General features: G+C 43.5%; 1 protein-coding gene across 1 annotated transcript in view; it reads right to left on the bottom strand.

Moving 5' to 3' along the window:
* The window catches only part of LOC114589697 (uncharacterized), a 65,823-nt gene extending 56,724 nt beyond the window's left edge, over window positions 1–9,099 (bottom strand). The window contains exon 1 of the mRNA XM_077920804.1: window positions 8,944–9,099. Within this exon, the coding sequence (XP_077776930.1) occupies window positions 8,944–9,043 (100 nt within the window). The 5' untranslated portion in view covers window positions 9,044–9,099. The remainder of the gene's footprint in view (window positions 1–8,943) is intronic.
* Between the last annotated feature and the right edge of the window lie 9,493 nt (window positions 9,100–18,592).

Here is an 18,592-nt window from a genome sequence, read left to right as displayed (position 1 = left end):
TTCCACTGCAACCTCACTTAGTCCCCACTTCCACCTCAGCAAAGTGTTCTTTATACAGAAATCTCCTGAAAAGAAGTCTCTCTATTTACATTATAGGGAGGGACCACTCTCTGACTGGCTTATTGCACCTTCATAACACCCTGTGTCTTTTGCAGTGTCCTGTATTCTCCTCACAGATACACAGAAATAGGGAACAGTGACAAGCAGCAGCAGCAGCAGCAAGACAGACACGCTGTCAAAGAATACCTCCCATTCGACCACTCCGGGGGGTGGGGGGACGACGACCATGTACTTTAGATCAGTGTTTCCCAACCGGTGTTCCGCGGCACACTAGTGTGCCGCGGAACGTTGCCTTGTGTTCCGTGGGAGGGAGGCGGGCGACTCGGGCGGCGAGAGGCGGGGCGGCGGCAGCGAGCACACGCGGGGCGGCGAGCGAGCGAGCTCCCACATCCCATCGCCGCTCGCTTCGGCCGGCCTACTGGAGGAAGGCGCGAAAACCTCGCGCATGCGCAGGCCTTCCGCCTGCGACAGCCCAGTAGGCCGGCCGAAGCGAGCGGCGATGGGATGTGGGAGGGAGCTCGCTCGCCGCCCCGCGTGTGCTCGCCGCCCGACTCGCCCGCCTCCCTCCCACGGCACACCAGCCTACCTCCGTGTGCCTTTGCCTAAAAAAGGTTGGGAAACACTGCTTTAGATGCCTGCCAAATGTACACTACGGATGTGAAAGCAATATTCTTCACAGGAAATACTGAGGAAAAGTGGAAGGCAGTTTTAATTTGTAAGGAGAGAGGGGAAGTTCTTTGCTTTGCTTTCAGTCCTGACAAATAAAGCAATAAATTGGGGGGGGGGGGGGGGACAATCAACACTGCCAGTAGTACCTGTATGCCACTATATACACAATAACTCTGTAGCAATGAATCCACTAGCCAATGGGAGGGGGGTGATTGGTGATAAACAAATCTAAACAGCATCTCGAGTGCTGAGATCCCATCAAAGGGAAGGGAAATGTGCACAAGCCCTACAGCTGTAATAACATCTTTCTGAACGTCTTTATTTTTTCATACTATATCCATAGTTCCCTCAACCATTCCTTTACTCCAACTCCCATTAGCCCCTACTGGCGTGGCCAATGGCCAGGAATGACAGAAGTCACAGCCTAGCATAGTTCAGTGGGATGTGGGCAGGCCTTAGGTTTGCATGCTCTTGCGCAACTGTCAGTTTGGAAGCTTCCACTGTTTTTCAGACCAAGGGCCAGATTCCCTCCCGGATCGCCTTCCAGGGGCCACATGCCAGGGCTGGGCAGGGTGAGAGAGGCAAAGGTGGGTCAAACAAGGAGCGCAACCTTTCGAGAGGAAGTTATATCTGATACACACACAACTATCTGCCTTCTACCAAAGAGGGAGGAGGCATTGTCAAGAGTTGAAAGGTACATCCCGGCTGGCTAATGGGCGAAGCAGAGCCGTGGATTCAGAGCAGTGAATTCAGAGGACCACAGACCACATGTGCATTTGGCCCCCCGGGTCTGAAGTTCTCCACCCTTGGCACATTAACACCATGTGCAAACCAGGTAAGTGTAAAGAGTGCCGTTTCAACCCAACCGTGGTGTATATTTTATACACGAATCAGTTGCGGCAGAAGACATGCAGCCTCACACCTCTAGACCTGGCTTGGCATCAGAGATGAGGTTGGCAACCAAGATTTAGAAAGCTGAGGCATCTCTGTCCTTCAAGGGCACTATACCACTTTAAACAGTCATGGCTTCCCCCAAAGAATTCTGGGAGCTGTAGTTTGTTAAGGTTGCTTTAATTTGTGGAATGGGCTGTGAGGGTTTTTTTTGCTTTTTGCAAATATACCTCTTCAGCACAGTGTCTTCCAAATACATTTCTGTTCCAAGCAAGCCATCAGAATTCATTGCCCATCCTCTTGCTTCTGTCGCGTTAATTCAAAGCATTCTTAATTCCAAGGCCTACCTGGGCTGAAGAAGACAAGGCCTTGAGAAAGATTCTGGTCAAGATGGCCGTCCAGCAGTGGACCACCTGCCTCTCAAACCCAAATATATCTCCATACTTTGGTTGCCTTTAAACTCGCCTCCGCCCATCAGAATTAATGTCAAAAAATATGATTTATATGATCTTTGAATCAAATACATTTACAGGCAAAAGCGGGCTGTGGGGGGGGGGGGCAGGGGTTCATTCTAGGATTATGTCTCCAGGCTCTACCTAGCAATGGTTGATCTTTGCCTTCATTTGTAACTCAATGCCTTGAACAACCACTAGCATTTATTTTTAAATACTGATAATGCTTTTATTGTAACTTTTTTTCTGTACCCCCTTGCTAACAAAGTATTTTTATTCACATGAAAAGCAAATCTTGGATTGAGAAGATAATGGTTTGTAAAGTAAAAAAAAAGGTATGTGGTTTTTTTTAAGAAAAATTATGTTTGTATCTGTTCTGAAATTTGGTTTTAATGTAAAGTGTTTCAATATATTTGGGTTTGTTTATAAAGCAGAAGTGACCAGCTGCTCCCAGAAGCTAAAAATGAGTTCTGTATCAACAAAAGTTTTACCTAAAATTATTCATGATGACAAGTTGTAAGAAACATGAGATTTTAAACCCCTGAGCTTTTGAAATACAACTCCCATCAACCTTGGCCGTACGGGCTGAGGCTTATAAGAGTCGTTGCCCAACATGTGAGCAACCCCATGTTGGATATCCCTGCTCTATACTTTATTGTTATTTATTTCATTTCTATACTGCTTTATATTTTTAAGAAAAACCTCAAAGCGGTTTACAGCATATTAAATCAATAAAACATAAATAAAACAATTTGAAAAGAGTGAAATACAGTGGTGCCTTGGGTTAAGAACTTAATTGGTTCTGGAGGTCCATTCTTAACCTGAAACTGTTCTTAACTTGAGGTACCACTTTAGCTAATGGGGCCTTCCGCTGCCGCCGTGCAATTTCCGTTCTCATCCTGAGGTAAAGTTCTCAACCCGAGGTACTACCTCCAGGTTAGTGGAGTTTGTAACCTGAAGTGTTTGTCACCCGAGGTGTTTTTATCCCAACTTACTACTGTATAGAGTATACATTCAAAGCAACATAACAGAAAACTAAAATATTACCTTAAAAGATTTTAAAGTAAAACATTACAAAGGAGGTCAACTACAGAATACAAATTTAACATAGTAGGGCTGGGTGACTCTGGGTCCCGCCTCCTAGGCCAGGTGGGAAAGGCCTTGCAGGGAGTGGCCTTCACGCCTCACAGCCGGGTGATGTTCCTCCGGCCTCATGAGGATCCTCTCTAATGGGACCCAAGTGTGTTTAGGCTTGCAATTAACTTAATCTTCCCTAGATCTGCTTTTAGCAGAAGCATGTGCCACTTCCTTTTTTTTTTTAATAATATTTATTAAAAATTTTCAAATATAACAGAAAAAGAAAACCATCCAAATTTAAAACCTTATTTTCATTAGCATCTTTCCAGGACTTCCCCTCCCCTCCCCCTCTTGTATTCCAATTCTTTCAAATAAATTCAACAAATTCTTACCCCAAGTTTTAAACTTCTTATCATTGACCCAATTTAAAAATATTTTCCCATCCCCTAAAATCGACCTGTTCCCTTCCACAAGTTCCCCTCTTTAATACAGATTTGAATAAAAAAATAAAAAAAGGAATAAATTGTAATTTAACACGCTTTGGATTCCAAATTTCCCTCCCCCCTTTCCCGGTTGCGTTCCCAATGTCCATCAATGTCTACTGTCGTTCTGGAGCTCCCACATCTAAGCCATAGTCCTTCACCAGTCCGCTTTGTTGTCTTTTAAATAGTCTTTGTCGTCTTTTGGTCATCTTTAATTTTGAATGTCCAATCTTGGAAGGAGTCTGTCTCAAAAAGGTCCATTTTTTCCATCCAGATCTTTATATTTAAGAGTAAAACCTCCAATTTTATTCCTTTAGATCTTTCAAATCTGGATGTCCCAAATGTTCCCACTTCCACCTTTGTCCAGTTCTTGTTATTCTTGTTGTTCTTGTTGATCTCTCTCCTCCTTCCCCCCCCCCCTGTTCTTCTGCACAAATGTTCTAATTCCAAAAGCTTCTGATTCCTCTACAGAGGCTTTGTTATTCAGGAACAAAACATTACGTCAAGTCCCTTCCATTCTTCAATAGATAAATCTATTGTCTCCTTTAGTGTATAGACCTCTGTAGACAAAATAGTGTTCCACTTCTGCAGTTTCCCAGGAGATAAAAAGTCCTATTCAAATTCCATAGCAACAATACTTGTAGTGTCCCACAGCTCCTCTAGAGGGATTATAGTAACTCAGTTTCCTTCCAGATCACACCCAACAGTCAAAGTAACTTGTTATTCCTTGTTTTAAACAATTTATATCCAATTTATAACAAATGTAACCGGCAAAGTCCTCGTAACAAAGTTCTCTTTTTGTTCTTCCACTTTGACAGCTCCTTTGACAGCTGTCAAAACCTCTATTTCTCCTCTCCCGGCGCTCTCACAGATCGCTCCCGGGGTTTCCGGGGGGGGTTGCATTTTAATTCACATTCCACTTTTCTCCTCCAGCCGAATCTTATACTTTTCCATCGCGAAATTGATAACTTTATCCAAATAAGGTTGCGCTCGATCTTAGTTGTCAAATCCTTTGCTTTAACTCCTCTACAACAGGGGGGAGGCTGACTTCCTTTTTGCACCTCCCCCGCTCGCTCCAGATTTAAAAAAAAAATTTCCCCCCTTTTTAATCCGAGTTCCAATTACTCACGGATTATTCTTTTAAGTCCAAATTTTCAATGGAAGAAGTCAGCGCTCTCCGTCGAATGGCATGCGGCTTCGCTTGGCAGGGGAAGCGGAGGACTCATAGCACCACCCCCCCGTCACCCGCTCCGCAGCCTTTAAAAAGGCTCCTTCGCGGGTCGGGGGGCAAACGGTGCCCGCTGAGTCACCATGCCCATGGGTTTCAGCGCCCATGGTTTTTGAGGGTCCCCGCGTCGCCGGCGCGGTAGAACCCAGCCCCTGCCGAGCAGGCTCCCTCCGGAGCTCGGAGGGAGTCCGCCATTCGGCGATGGCGCCAACCCAGAAGTGAAGCATGTGCCACTTCCACTGCCCATCTTTAAAGTCAGAGTAGCAATCTGGGGACACGTTTTTTTTAAAAAAAGAGAAAAGAAGTTATTTTTAAAAAGCTATTTTTAAAGAAAAATTAAGAAGTAATCTCTTCTGTGGTCTCCTCTGTCGCGCAGCCTTCCTCTGGGCCTTGGCCTGCTTTCTTGGAGTGGAGTAGGCTCAGGTCGGACCTGGGTTCGGTCATGTGTCCTTGCCCTCCCAGTGTTCTCCTCCCTCTGCTCCTCAGCGGCAGCAGTGGCATGACAAGGTCGGGGATCCCCTCTTTTTTATCCTTCCTCTTTCTCTTCCTTCTCCTTCTTCTCCCTGCCTTGTCTCCAGGGTTTTCCTGGCCCCGGAGCGCTGCTGGGCAGTTGGCCAGGTGCTCTCGCTCCTGGCTTGATTTGGGTCGTGGGGGGGTGTCGGTGGTTTCCCCAGTTCCTCCTCAGCAGTGGAAGCGTCAGCGACAGTCTCAGCACCCTGGAGCCAGCCTGGTAGCGCAGTTGACTCTGGCTGGCTTCAGGAGCTGCTGCTGCCATGGCGCCCGCCATTTTGCCTTGCCAGAAGTCTCCATATGATGTGTCTTGTGCCGATGAAACAATCATGCAACATTCATTCCCTACTAATAAATGTACAACACTTAAAATATAAACCCGGGGACATTAAATGATATCCAGGGACATTCCAGGGGCGGATTTTGTCCGGGGACAGATTTGTAAATCCGGGGACTTTCTCCGGGAAATGGGGACGTCTGGTAACCATAGTTCAAGGTTGCAATTAACTTAATCTTCCCTACCCCAGATCTGCTTTTAGCAGAAGCATGTGCCACTTCCACTGCCTAGCTTCAAAGTCACAGTAGCAACCACATGTATCCTATAAGCACGCTTGGCTCTTTCTGTTTGGCGTTGCTAAGGCTCTCCTCCCCCCGCCCCCTCTCATGAAACAACAGCCTCCTTTTAAGCACCCCGACAGGTATTTACATTCCCCCCACCATTGCTCTCATGGCACATGTGCGATACAGGCGCTTCACTCTAATGCCTCCTGAAGCATCTTACGCTCTGAGACAAAGGGGCGCTCTCCTGCTAAAAGCACACATGCTGATTACAGGCGTGTACTCAGGAGAAACAAGAACCAGCCTTGCGCAGAAAAAGCAGCACCCCTTGTAATTCTCTACCCTTATTCCCCCCCACCCCTGGCCTAGACCCAGGCCCACACTTTCTCCCCTAAACCAAAATCTAACTGCAATCTCCAGGGATGGTGCTGAGGAGAGCTGCACTGAGGCACAATGGTGGGAGACCAATCCCCCTGAATCTACAGCAGGACTGTATAGATTTGGAACAGTGGTTTGCAGAGGAACATAGTTCAGAAGGCAGAAGCCGGGAAATAGTGGATGGGGAACAGCTTGAAGAAAAAACACTAGGGGAGAGAGAGGTAACTGATTCACTGTCTCTGTAAAGCATCCCTCCACTTTCCCCAAGGTCAGAGAGAGCTGCAAAAGTGGCAGGACAGAAAGCACAGAGGGTGCAAGCCCAGGTTACAAGATGCAGAAGTGACATGGGTGACTAGGGATGTGAGGGGGTGGACTTATTCATTGGGAGCACCGCCATTTGTGTGAAGACGGGTTCTTTGTTCTCTTGCTGGAATCATTAAAGTTTCTAACAGGTAAGAAGAATCCTTTTCCTTTGTTCTGCTTATCTACGGCCAAGGGGAAGGAAGCCAGTTCCCTGAAGCCTGACAGATGCTGATCCACAAGACAAGGGCAGCCCATCATTTTGGCAGTGAAGAGCGGAGGTCAAAACTCAACAGATTCATCAAACACCTTGAGCATTCCAGATTCACACTCTCCCCCTGTTTATCTAGCAACAACTTGCAACTTCTTTTGTACATATAGTATATGTGACCTTCATTACGTTAATACATATATATGTGTGTGTGTACAAATTTAAATACAAACACCAGAACATCACACGGGTTCCATGCATTTAAAATTGATTTCCGCCTTTATGAGTTTCTTGATGTGAAGTAAAGAGTGCACCTTGAGTGGAGCACGGCATACATTTATGGCTTTTCACCTGTGTGAATTCTCTCATGAATATTAAGGTCTCCACAAAGTCTGAAGCTCTTTCCACACTCCATACATTTAAATGGTTTCTGCCCTGTATGAGTTCGTTGATGTATTCTAAGTGTTCCACTGTCACTGAAGTTCTTTCCACATTCAATACATTCAAATGGTTTCTCCCCGGTGTTAGTTCGTTGATGTATTCTAAGGTTTCTATTTTCACTGAAGCTCTTTCCACATTCAATACATTTAAATGGTTTCTCGCCTGTGTGAGTTCGTTGATGTCTCCTAAGTGCTCCATTCTGACTGAAGCTCTTTCCACATTCAATGCATTTAAATGGCTTCTCCCCCGTGTGAGTTCGTTGATGTATTCCAAGTGTTTGACTACAACTGTAGCTCTTTCCACACTCCATGTATTCAAATGGTTTCTCTCCTGTGTGAGTTTGTTGGTGTATCCTCATTCTTCCACAGTGACTAAAGCACATTCCACATTCCCTGCATTTAAATTGTTTCTTTGTTCTTCCCAATGAATTCACAGATGGCTCCATAGAATTCTGACCGTCCTCTTCCTCACCTATTTGGGAGTTTGGGGGGGGACAGAATACTGTTAGACATTTAAGAAAGACAAGAAAGAAACTGAACACACGTCAATTCCCATGTGCACTTTCTCTTATTTTCACGTGCTCTCCATTCTCCACTGTCCTCTCTATGTTCCAAATTTTTAGGAATGCAGATGGGACAATGGCAATAGAAACTCATGATCACTCCATTCACACATAAGAGAGCAGCATCATTTTATAGTAAAGATCTACGGTGGAACTGGCTTATAAGACACATCTCTGTCCTTTTATTTTTCAAGTGAGGAAATGATCTCGGGCTCCAATAGAAGTCTCTCCTATGAGTAAGAAGTAAAACCGAAGTGCTCTTATGCCACATGTAACTGTAAAAATATTGCAATATATTAGAACCTAAGCAGATCCTTCTGCATTGGGTAAAGGCCCACCTAGTCCAGCATCCTGTTTTCACAGTAGCCAAGCAGATGCCTGTAGGAAACCAGCAAGCAAGATTTCAGCCCAAGAGCCCTCTGCCCTCCTGTGCTTTCCAGAAACTAGTATTAAGAAGCATTATTGCCTAGGACCACAAGGGCAGAGCACAGGCATCAGTCTAATCCCTTTCTTCAAGATATCCAACTTGCTGGCTGTCACTGTTTCCAGTAGGATAGAAGTCCATAGATTAACTATGCTTCTGTTTATTCATCTTTTGGAGTCCTTAAAGGCTCATAAATGTATAATGGTCTAAGCTTTTGTCGGCTGCAGTCTGACAAAGGGGACACTTGGTTAGGAAATATGGTGCCACTATAAACCCATGAGTCTCTTTGTTGGTTTTGTGCACTTAATTTGAAATTTGTACCAAGGTTGTACCACTGTATCTCCATGTAAGCTTATGGAGGGACAGAATTAGAGGCGCTCTATAAATTATTATCCCACTCACCCACTCTCACACATAACCCCTGGCTGTAAGACTGGCAAGTTTACACAATTTGCTTATAATACCGGCCACCCTTGGTCTTCATATGCCCAATCCTGTGTGCAGAGCCTCCAGCCAAAAACAAAGAGCTGCTTTGAAAAAAGCCTCACCCCTTCCTTCCTTCCTTCCTTCCTTCCTTCCTTCCTTCCTTCCTTCCTTCCTTCCTTCCCCTTCCTGCCTTTGGTCTCCTCTCCATCTTTTCCTCTTTCTCCCTCCACCATCCAGCCATCCATGTCCCCATCTCCTCTCCCCTGGAACTCACCAGATTTCTCTGAGGGTCCCGGGAGGGGATGATCAGAGGTTGTAGGGAGGGATGCAGGAGACAGCTTGAGCAGGTCAGCTGCCCATCTTCGTCCGTCCATCCTGACCAGGTTTGGACGTTCAACTTCTTGAGGAGCACAGAAGCCAAAGCAAGTTGTATTTTCCTGTGAGGAAGGACAAAGTCAAGGGAGTCTCAGAGCTCCTGCAGGGATTCTGCCCAAGACATTCTGCTGCCCCTGTAGAAGCCCCTATTGGGCACCCGCTTCCCAAGAGCCTCCACCCATTTTCAAACACCTTTGGCAATTCCTACCGTCTGCCTGTCCCTTCTCCCTTACCAAGGCTGGCATGGTATGGGAAGTAGTGGCCTTGTGGCAGTTGCCCAAAGGGCCACAATAAATGTGATAATGTGTATCTCTGTAAATCCTCGAGTGTACTTCTAATACAGAAGTTATGGTAGCCTGTGCTTTATGAAACTGATTATTTTGCAACTTGCCGCCCCTCAATAGGGGCAAAAATACAGCTAATAAGAGAATCACAAAGATACAGCTGAAAGGTAGAACATGAGTTGCTATATGATGCAAATGGCTGCATGTAACACAGGTTCCCAACATGCACACCAACACAACGTAACACAACGTGGTAGGCATCAGAACATATTCAGCAGAAATTGCCAGTGCTTGTTGTGCATGTGTATTATAATAAAATGAGGTAATGATGAATATCAGGAACGTGGAACTCCAAAGGAACTTTTTCAAGGGGGGGGGGTACATAACAAAAATTTAAATTCTTTTGGCAACAATAAACATTAAAACAAGGAACTGCTGAGCAAAAACAGAAACAGAAGGATGCACAGAAGTTCTTGCGGAAAGGGGGCGGGGCCTTCAAAGGTCTCACAATCGACCCAAAACAACACAGAGGTCTACCTGTCAATTGCGGTCCAGCGCTTGGACATCTCTGATGTAAATGATTGGTGGAAACTGAAATTCTTTGTTTGGCATTACATATATAAATACCACTGCCTGGAACACCAGACAGGGTTGCAGTTTTGTGAAACGATCCAGCTGTAACCTATTGCTTTGCAATAAACACAACTCCTATCTCCTCTCGTTTCTAAGTTTTATTGGCGTATACTCAGGAGATAAGCCATTTTCTCGCTTACGACAGCCTGAGAGTAAATCCCGTGGAACATACGGACTGCTCTGAATACATGGGTGGCCCTTGCATGGAGAAGGAAGCCCCTTCCTTGTATCTTGGCCCCCTGGGAGACACGGTGGATCCACCCACTGCTTCCTCTGCCCTCACTGCCTCCTCCTCTGTCCTCCTGCCCTGCAAACACCCTCTGCTCAGGAGAGAGGGGCAGAAAGAGCCTTCAAACCCATCTGTTTCCTCCTCCTCCGCTGCCTTTTCTTGCAGCAGCCCAGTGAGAGGGGAAGGAGCCGCAGCACCTGGTTCACTTCAGATACACACAAGGTTTACTGGGATTGTGAAAGAACAAGACCTCTGCCTTCCATGCGGTGGGAGTGGGGTGGCCTAAAAGTGGGGGAGAGACCTCCCCCTCCTGTCCTTTTGGGAAATAGGAGTCATTTCCATGAGTAAACAACTGAAATATACTCAGAGTCGCAAAGTGATTTCATGCTCTTTATTCAGCTCATAGTGGTGAGGAGGAATGAATGAAAGTCCCTTCAAGGTATCTGCTTTATATACATTATTTACACAATGGGCTGCACATGATTGGTGAATTCCGGAATTCTACTGTAAGCCAATCAGGTTGTGGATTCACTTCTATCTGGAGCATGATTGGGTAGTTCCTGCCAACCAATCATACTGCTGCATTGTTCTAGGACCAATCAGACTGCTGCATTCTGAATCCTATTGTTCTAGGACCAATCAGACTGCTGCCTTTTGGATCCTATTGTTCTAGGACCAATCAGACTGCTGCAGTTTGGATCCTATTCAACTCAGTACATAACACAACTTAGATGGCAAATTCTCAAGAGAAGCACTTCGGAGCACTGCTTGCTTGCTCACGCTATGTGTGTTTGCACCTCAAGGACAACATACATATTTACACCACGTGATTTCTTAAAGAGGGCATTTCTTTAAAATCGAAGGCAATTTCTACAAAAGACTTCAATGTTTGGTTGTTTTCGGTGTTTTTTATTTTGTTGGAAGCCGCTCAGAGTGGCTGGGGAAACCCAGACAATGGGCAGAGTATTATTATTATTATTATTATTATTATTATTATTATTATTATTATTATTATTATTATATTGCGAGCCTTGCCAGCAATACTCAAATCTCACCACTTTCCCGCCTCCTTCCCTGCAACTCCCTTTGCACCAGATCCAGACAGGAGGAAGCTTCTCTCTTTCCACAGTGGAAACCCCTCCCCCCTCCACCTTCAAGGCCCCATTAAGAAAAACAGCTCCCTTTCCTCCCTTCTCTTCTTCTCCCCGTCCCGGGGCTTCATCCTGGACCCCCCACCCCTTGCCAAGCCCCTTCCCTCCTTCCCTGCCGCTGGCTTTGCACTCACCCGAAATCCTGGCGATGGTGGCAGCGACCCTGGGCAGCCGGGCAGGAATGGGAGCCCCCGCCTGGGAGGCAGGATATCTCTGGGGGATAATTGTAAGGGGAAAGCCTGGGCTTCCAGTACAGGGAACAGATGCTCCTTGCTTTAAGGGTTAAAGCCAGAGAGTGCACGCTGCTAGAGGGGAGGGTGCTGCTGCTCGATACTGGCTTGGGAAAGGGGGCTCGGCTTAAGCAGAGCCCCCTTTCCTTGCTAGGCCGTATTGCTGCTATAAAAATGAATGTATTGCCAAGAATGTTGTTTTTGTTTCAATCATTGCAAATTTTGGACAAAATGGACTGTTTCAAGAAGTGGCAGAGAGATATTTCCAGATTTGTCTGGCAGGGCAAGAAGCCCAGAATAAAATTTAAAATACTAACTGATGCAAAAGAAAGAGGTGGATTTGCCCTGCCAGACCTTAAACTTTATTATGAATCAGCAGCATTTTGCGGGCTGAAAGAATGGCTGCTTCTTGAGACCACAGACATTTTGGAATTAGAAGGTTTCAATAATGTATTTGGGTGGCATGCATATTTGTGGTATAACAAGGTCAAAGCACATAAAGCATTTAAAAACCATATTGTCAGGAAAGCATTGTTCATTGTCTGGATAAGATATAAAGATTTGCTTGAAAATAAAACCCCAAGGTGGCTATCACCGATGGAAGCGAAGGCTCAGAAAAAGCTCAATATGGAGGCCAAATGGCCGAAATATTGGGAGATTTTGGAACAAGAAGGAGATAAATTGAAATTGCAGAGTTTTGAGAAACTAAAAGATAAAGTGCGAGATTGGCTCTATTATTATCAAATAAGGGAGGCTTATAATCTGGACAAGAAAATTGGCTTCCAGGTAGAAAAATCAAAATTGGAAACAGAACTGTTAGATCCCAAAACTAAGATATTATCAAGAATGTATAACTTGCTGTTGAAATGGAATACTCAGGATGAAACGGTGAAATCTGCTATGATAAAATGGGCACAAGATGTCGGACATAACATTATGTTGGCTGACTGGGAACAGTTATGGACCACAGGTATGAAATTTATGGCATGTAATGCCTTAAGAGAGAATATTATGAAAATGATATATATAAATATAAATTTGAGAAATGCATAATCTAAATTATAACTATGGATGATTTACGGAACAGCTGAGGGAAGTCCTAAAAAAGAAATAAGTTGTGAAAAACGATGTGAAATTAATATGTCAAGCTTGCAAAAATCTACCATTTGCCTGATAATAAATGTTGGAAATGTAAAGAAAATGAAGGTACATTCTTTCACCCCGGTGGACGTGCCCAAAGATCAAGGCTTTCTGGGAGATGATATATAATGAAATGAAAAAGGTATTTAAATATACCTTCCTGAAGAAACCAGAGGCCTTTCTCTTGTGCATGGTCCGCCAATTGGTGTTAAAGAAGGATAGAACTTTTTTATGTATGCTACAACAGCAGCAAGAATACTCATTGCAAAGTATTGGAAGACACAAGATCTACCCACCCTGGAAGAATGGCAGATGAAAGTTATGGACTATATGGAATTGGCGGAAATGACCGGCAGAATCCGAGACCAGGGAGAAGAGTTGGTGGAAGAAGATTGGAAGAAATTTAAAGACTATCTACATAAACACTGCAAAATTAATGAATATTAGAATGATGTTGGCATGAAGTTAAGTGGTTCTAGCAGCAATGTTATAAAGGAGTATGTAAAAATGGATTGCTATCAGATGAGAATGTAAATATATAATACATTCAGGTAGAGGAATAAGATAAAAACAAGGAGGGAAAAGATTTGCTGATTTAACTAACTGAACTGGAATACAAAAAAGGGAGGTGTGAGGAGATCAGGGAAACAAGTAAACGAAAGGTAATACGAAAAGATTGATTTGATTTTAATTGTTTTTTGCTTTTCTGTATTTTGTAATTTTTTTCTTTTCTCTCTCTCTTTTTTTCTTATTTTGCAACTTTTTTGTAATCTTTCTTGAAACTTTAATAAATATCTTTTTAAAAAAAGAAGACTCCCTGGAAAAGACTCTGATGTTGGGAAAGATGGAGGGCACAAGGAGAAGGACGACAGAGGACGAGATGGTTGGACAGTGTTCTCGAAGCTACAAACATGAGTTTGATCAAACTGCGGGAGGCAGTGGAAGACAGGAGTGCCTGGCATGCTCTGGTCCATGGGGTCACAAAGAGTCGGACACGACTAAACAACAACATACAAACATGTGCAATCTCTTAACAGGTAGAAAAAACAAAATAATAGAAAATAGAAAATTTATAAAGAAAGAAAAAAATAAAGAATTAACAAAGATAAGAAACCAAGAAATAATAGTAAGGAAAAAAGACAAAGTTATTTAAATAGTAAAACTACTCATCGACACAATCATTCCCATCCCGCTCATTCTACTGTTTGATATAACATTCTTTTTTACACGGGCTTACATTATATAATACCATTTCTTTCTGCTTTGTATACATTCCTTTGATATTTTTCTTTACAAATATCATTCAATTTCTGCTCATATGGAGTTATTTGTACAATAAAGTTTTACATAATTCTGAAATATTATCCATTCTCTAGTTGTTTTTGTTTCCATATTCCTCTAACTGATCTCGTCAGTTTTGCTAATTGTAGATATCATAACATGAGTATCTGCCAATCTGTAATCTCTGGGAGCATTTCATTTTTCCAGCTCCTTGCTATAAGGGTTCTAGCTGCTGTTATACCATACATAAACAATGATATTATAACTTTTTAAATTTCTGATGGTAATATACCAAGTAGAAAAATCTTTGGGGATTTTTTTTTAAAGTAATTTTAAATAGTTTCTTAAACTCGTTATAAATATCATTCCAGTATTTGCCAATGGCTACACAGGTCCACCACGTATGATAGTATGACCCCTTCTTTTTTTTTACATCTCCAACAGGTTGATGTTTTCCCTTTATACATTTTAGCAAGCTTTTTGGGGGTAAGATGCCATCTATATACCACTCCCTGCAAGGCCTTTCCCACCCAGCCCTACTATGTGAAATATGTATTCTGTAGTTGACCTTTGTAATGTGTTGTTTTGAAATCTTGAAGATAATAGTTTAGTTTTCTGTTACGTTGCTTTGACCGTATACTCTATATTTCACATTTTTCACATTGTTTTATTTATCGTATTTTTCGCTCTATAACACGCACCCAACTATAACACGCACGTAGTTTTTAGAGGAGGAAAACAAGGGAAAAAATATTCTAAACGAAACAGTGGATGTATGATTTTTGTGGTTCATTCTGTGGCCACAGACATGTGATCTGATGGTGAGTTTGGGGTAGCCCAATGCAAAAATCCTGAGGATCCATGTGGAGCTGTGCTTTGTAACCACGTTTTAAGTGGGGAAGGAAGGAAAGCACTCAAGGGACAAGGAGCACGCGTGGAGTGTGTGGAGAAGGATGCTGCTAATCATGCAAAGAGGGGGAGAAGGGGAGAAGGCCCCTCTCCTCTCCCTCTTTGCTCCTTTAAAGCAAGCAGGCTCTGCTTTTCTCCCTCCTCCCCAGCTCTTCCCCCCGGCTTAGCGAGCTGAAAATCTTTCCTGGTATTTAGCGAGCTGAGTGTTGAGGAGAGAGGGACAGAGAGCCTGCTTGCTTTAAAGGAGCCAACCGGACACTCGTGTAAGCGGCTCCTCTCCTCTCCCGCTTTGCTCCTTTAAAGAAACAGCCTCTCTGTCCCTCTCTCCTCCCCTCTCAGCGGCTCTTCTCCCACTTTGCTGTTTCAAAGCGAGCCACGGAGGAGGGAAGCATTTGCTCCGTAACACGCACAGACATTTCCCCTTACTTTCTAGGAGGGAAAAAATGTGTGTTATGGAGCGAAAACTACGGTATGTTTTATTGATTTAGTATGCTGTAAATCGCTTTGAGGTTTTTCTTAAAATTATAAAGTGGTATAGAAATTAAATAAAAGAAGTATAGAGCAGGGATATCCAACATGGGGTTGCTCAGATGTTGGGCAACAACTCCCATAAGCCTCAGCCCATATGGTCAAGATTGATGAGAGGTGTAGTTCAAAAGCTCAAGGGGGGGAAATCTCACCCGTATACAATCCCGTATACAAATAGCCAATTCAATTTCCTAGCTGCCAGCCTTTATGTGGCCAAAATGGAACCCTTCTTCCAAGGAAGAGAGGGAGGTACCAGTAACCTTGAGGCAGCTCCATTGGTTACGTATATCCAATAAATTTTTAGGTGGGGGGGAAAGATAGCCAAAGCCACGCAATGAGAACTGCACATGCTCAGTGGATACAGAAAACTGGCTGTGGGGGTGGGGCGCTGGTGGACAGCAGGAATGGAAAACTGGAGAGGGATGGATAGCAGTGGAGTGTGCTGGAAAAGGGAAATGTTTTGGATCAGAAGCACTCAGTGCCTCAGCATTTTCATCCATGTCTTTACTGGACAGGCTGCTCTGGTGCACTGGAGACAGAGAGAGTACCTTGCCTTCAACTTCTTCTCAATGCCAGCATCCCCCTTCCTTCATAGCCATAGATGACGATTGCTGAGCCTGATGGGGGTTGTAATTCAGCAACATCTGGAGGGCCAGATCTCTAGCTAGCGATTGACCTGTGGGAATGTTTAGAAAGGCAGGAGAGGATATATTATTTGATGATATCCATACTAACTTGCGTTAACAACTTGCTGTACGCTTGTTGCAGGTTCATCTGAGCCTCACTATTTAAGATTCCTGATAAGATCCCTTGTTATCCCTCTTTAAAAGTGTAGACACGACAATCTTATTAAAATCAATATACAGGTAGTTTATTCATTTTCATTCAGTTCACAATTAGATTCCTGAAGGCAGGCTTAAGTTACAAAAGTATATCTATATCTATACATAAACTATAATCTAAGGGAGTTAGTCCCAAGTGATTGCGACTCAGCAGTCACTTTTCCTATGTTACAGGAAAAATCCGAGGGCTCCCTTGGACAAAACAAAGACACCAACCAGGATAACTTGGAGCAAAACAGCAGCCTGTAGGCTTGGCCTTTATTGAACTGTTGCAACAGGGTATTCCCCTCACTTGCAGGAGAGAGGAAAGACCCAGAAGAATAGTGTGCAAGGTCTTATAAAAACTTTTGAAATTCCCCTCCTCTAGGTCTAGCCCACCCCCAGAAACATCATGCATACATTACAGAAAGGAGGGGCTGAGGGAGGAGTTGGTGGTAACCTGAGTGTCTTGTCACCTGGCTGGTTCCTCCTTTCCCCCTCCCCTTCCAGGAACTTCTAGGAGACAAAGGGGAGTTTGCAGTTTCCTGCCCCCTGAGGGAAGATCTGATCAGTGTCCTTTGTTTCAGTCCATGCTGAATCCACTCCCATATGCAAGTTCTTTGTGATCTTGATTGTCTTCTGTCTGGGATCATCAGGGTTGGCATGGGCAGGGCTCCTGTGTATGTGCTGAGACAGTGAAGGGATTATGGCTGACCAGGACTAAGTCACCCCCCTTTGTTAGTTCTTGTCATATGGAGTAAAATAAAAATGGAACAGTGCAAATCCAATGTATGGTTGATTTTCTATGAATTCATAACAGAAATGTGGTGTGTGTGTGTGTGTGTGTGTGTGAAGTTTATACAAACAGAATGATTGGGGTGGGGGGGTTCCTGCTACACCTAACAGATAGAAAAAAACAAAATGGAGAAGAAAGAAGCATTGTGCTCCTCCACCCAGAATAGGCCACACCTATTTCAAGTCACATGTAGAGGAAGCGCTTGTCCCAGCTCAGGAGGAAAGAGGAAGTTTTCTCTTTTTTTATATAATAATTTTTAATGATTTTCAAAACAGACAACAAACAAAACAAAAGAGAACAAACACACCTCAAAAGACAAATACATACAAATAAAATTTGACTTCCCCATACCTCCCTTTCACTGCATCCTTATTTTGCCATTTTTTAGCAACCCTTCAATTTTTCTAATTAACTCTCTTTAGATTTTCTTAACATTATCATTTACAGCTGTAGTTCTCTGTTTCTTACCCCTTAACATCTTATCAATCCACAATTTTACAACAATTTTTAAGATATACTTTAAATTTTTCCCAATCCTCCTCCACTGTCTCTTTCCTCTGGTCGCGGATTCTGCCGGTCATCTCTGCCAGTCCCATAAATTCAGTCACCTTCGTCTGCCATTCTTCCAGAGTAGGTAGTTCTTGCATCTTCCAATACTTTGCCAACAGGATTCTTGCTGCTGTAGTTGCATACATAAAGAATGTCCTATCCTTCTTTGGTACCAATTGGCCGACCATGCCCAAGAGAAAAGCCTCCGGTTTCTTTGCAAATGTCCACTTAAGGACTTTCTTAATTTCATTATAGATCATTTCCCAGTAGGCCTTAATCTTTGGGCAGGTCCACCAAAGGTGACAGAAAGTTCCTTCAGATTCCTTACATTTCCAGCAATTATTATTGGGCAAATGATAGATCTTTGCAAGCTTGACTGGGGTCATGTACCACCTGTAGATCATTTTCATTATGTTCTCTTTCAAGGCACTACATGCCGTAAACTTAATACCGGTGGTCCATAACTGTTCCCAGTCAGCGAACATAATGTCATGACCGATGTCCTGTGCCCATTTAATCATAGCTGATTTCACCGTTTCATCCTGTGTGTTCCATTTCAGCAGCAAATTATACATTCTGGACAGATTCTTAGTATTGGGTTCTAACAATTCTGTTTCTAACTTTGACCTCTCCTTCTGAAAACCTAGTTTCCTGTCTTGCTTAAATGTCTCATTTATCTGATGGTAATGTAGCCAATCTCGAACTTTATGCTTTAGCTTCTCGTAACTCTGAAGTTTTAACTTTTCACCATCTTGTTCTAAAATTTCACAATATTTTGGCCAATTAGAGTCCATATTAAGTTTTTTCACTGCCTTAGCTTCCATTGGTGACAACCACCTGGGGGTTTTACTTTCCAGCAAATCTTTGTATCGGTTCCAAACATTATACAATGCTTTCCTAACAATATGGTTTTTAAAACCTTTATACACCTTTGCCTTGTCATACCATAAATATGCGTGCCAGCCAAAATTATTGTCGTACCCTTCCAGATCCAAAA

Source organism: Podarcis muralis, chromosome 2 (assembly GCF_964188315.1).
Source record: "Podarcis muralis chromosome 2, rPodMur119.hap1.1, whole genome shotgun sequence".
In the NCBI taxonomy this organism is placed as follows: Eukaryota; Metazoa; Chordata; class Lepidosauria; order Squamata; family Lacertidae; genus Podarcis; species Podarcis muralis.
Note: the sequence above shows the minus strand (reverse complement) of the source record. Positions and strands in the feature narration are given on the sequence as shown.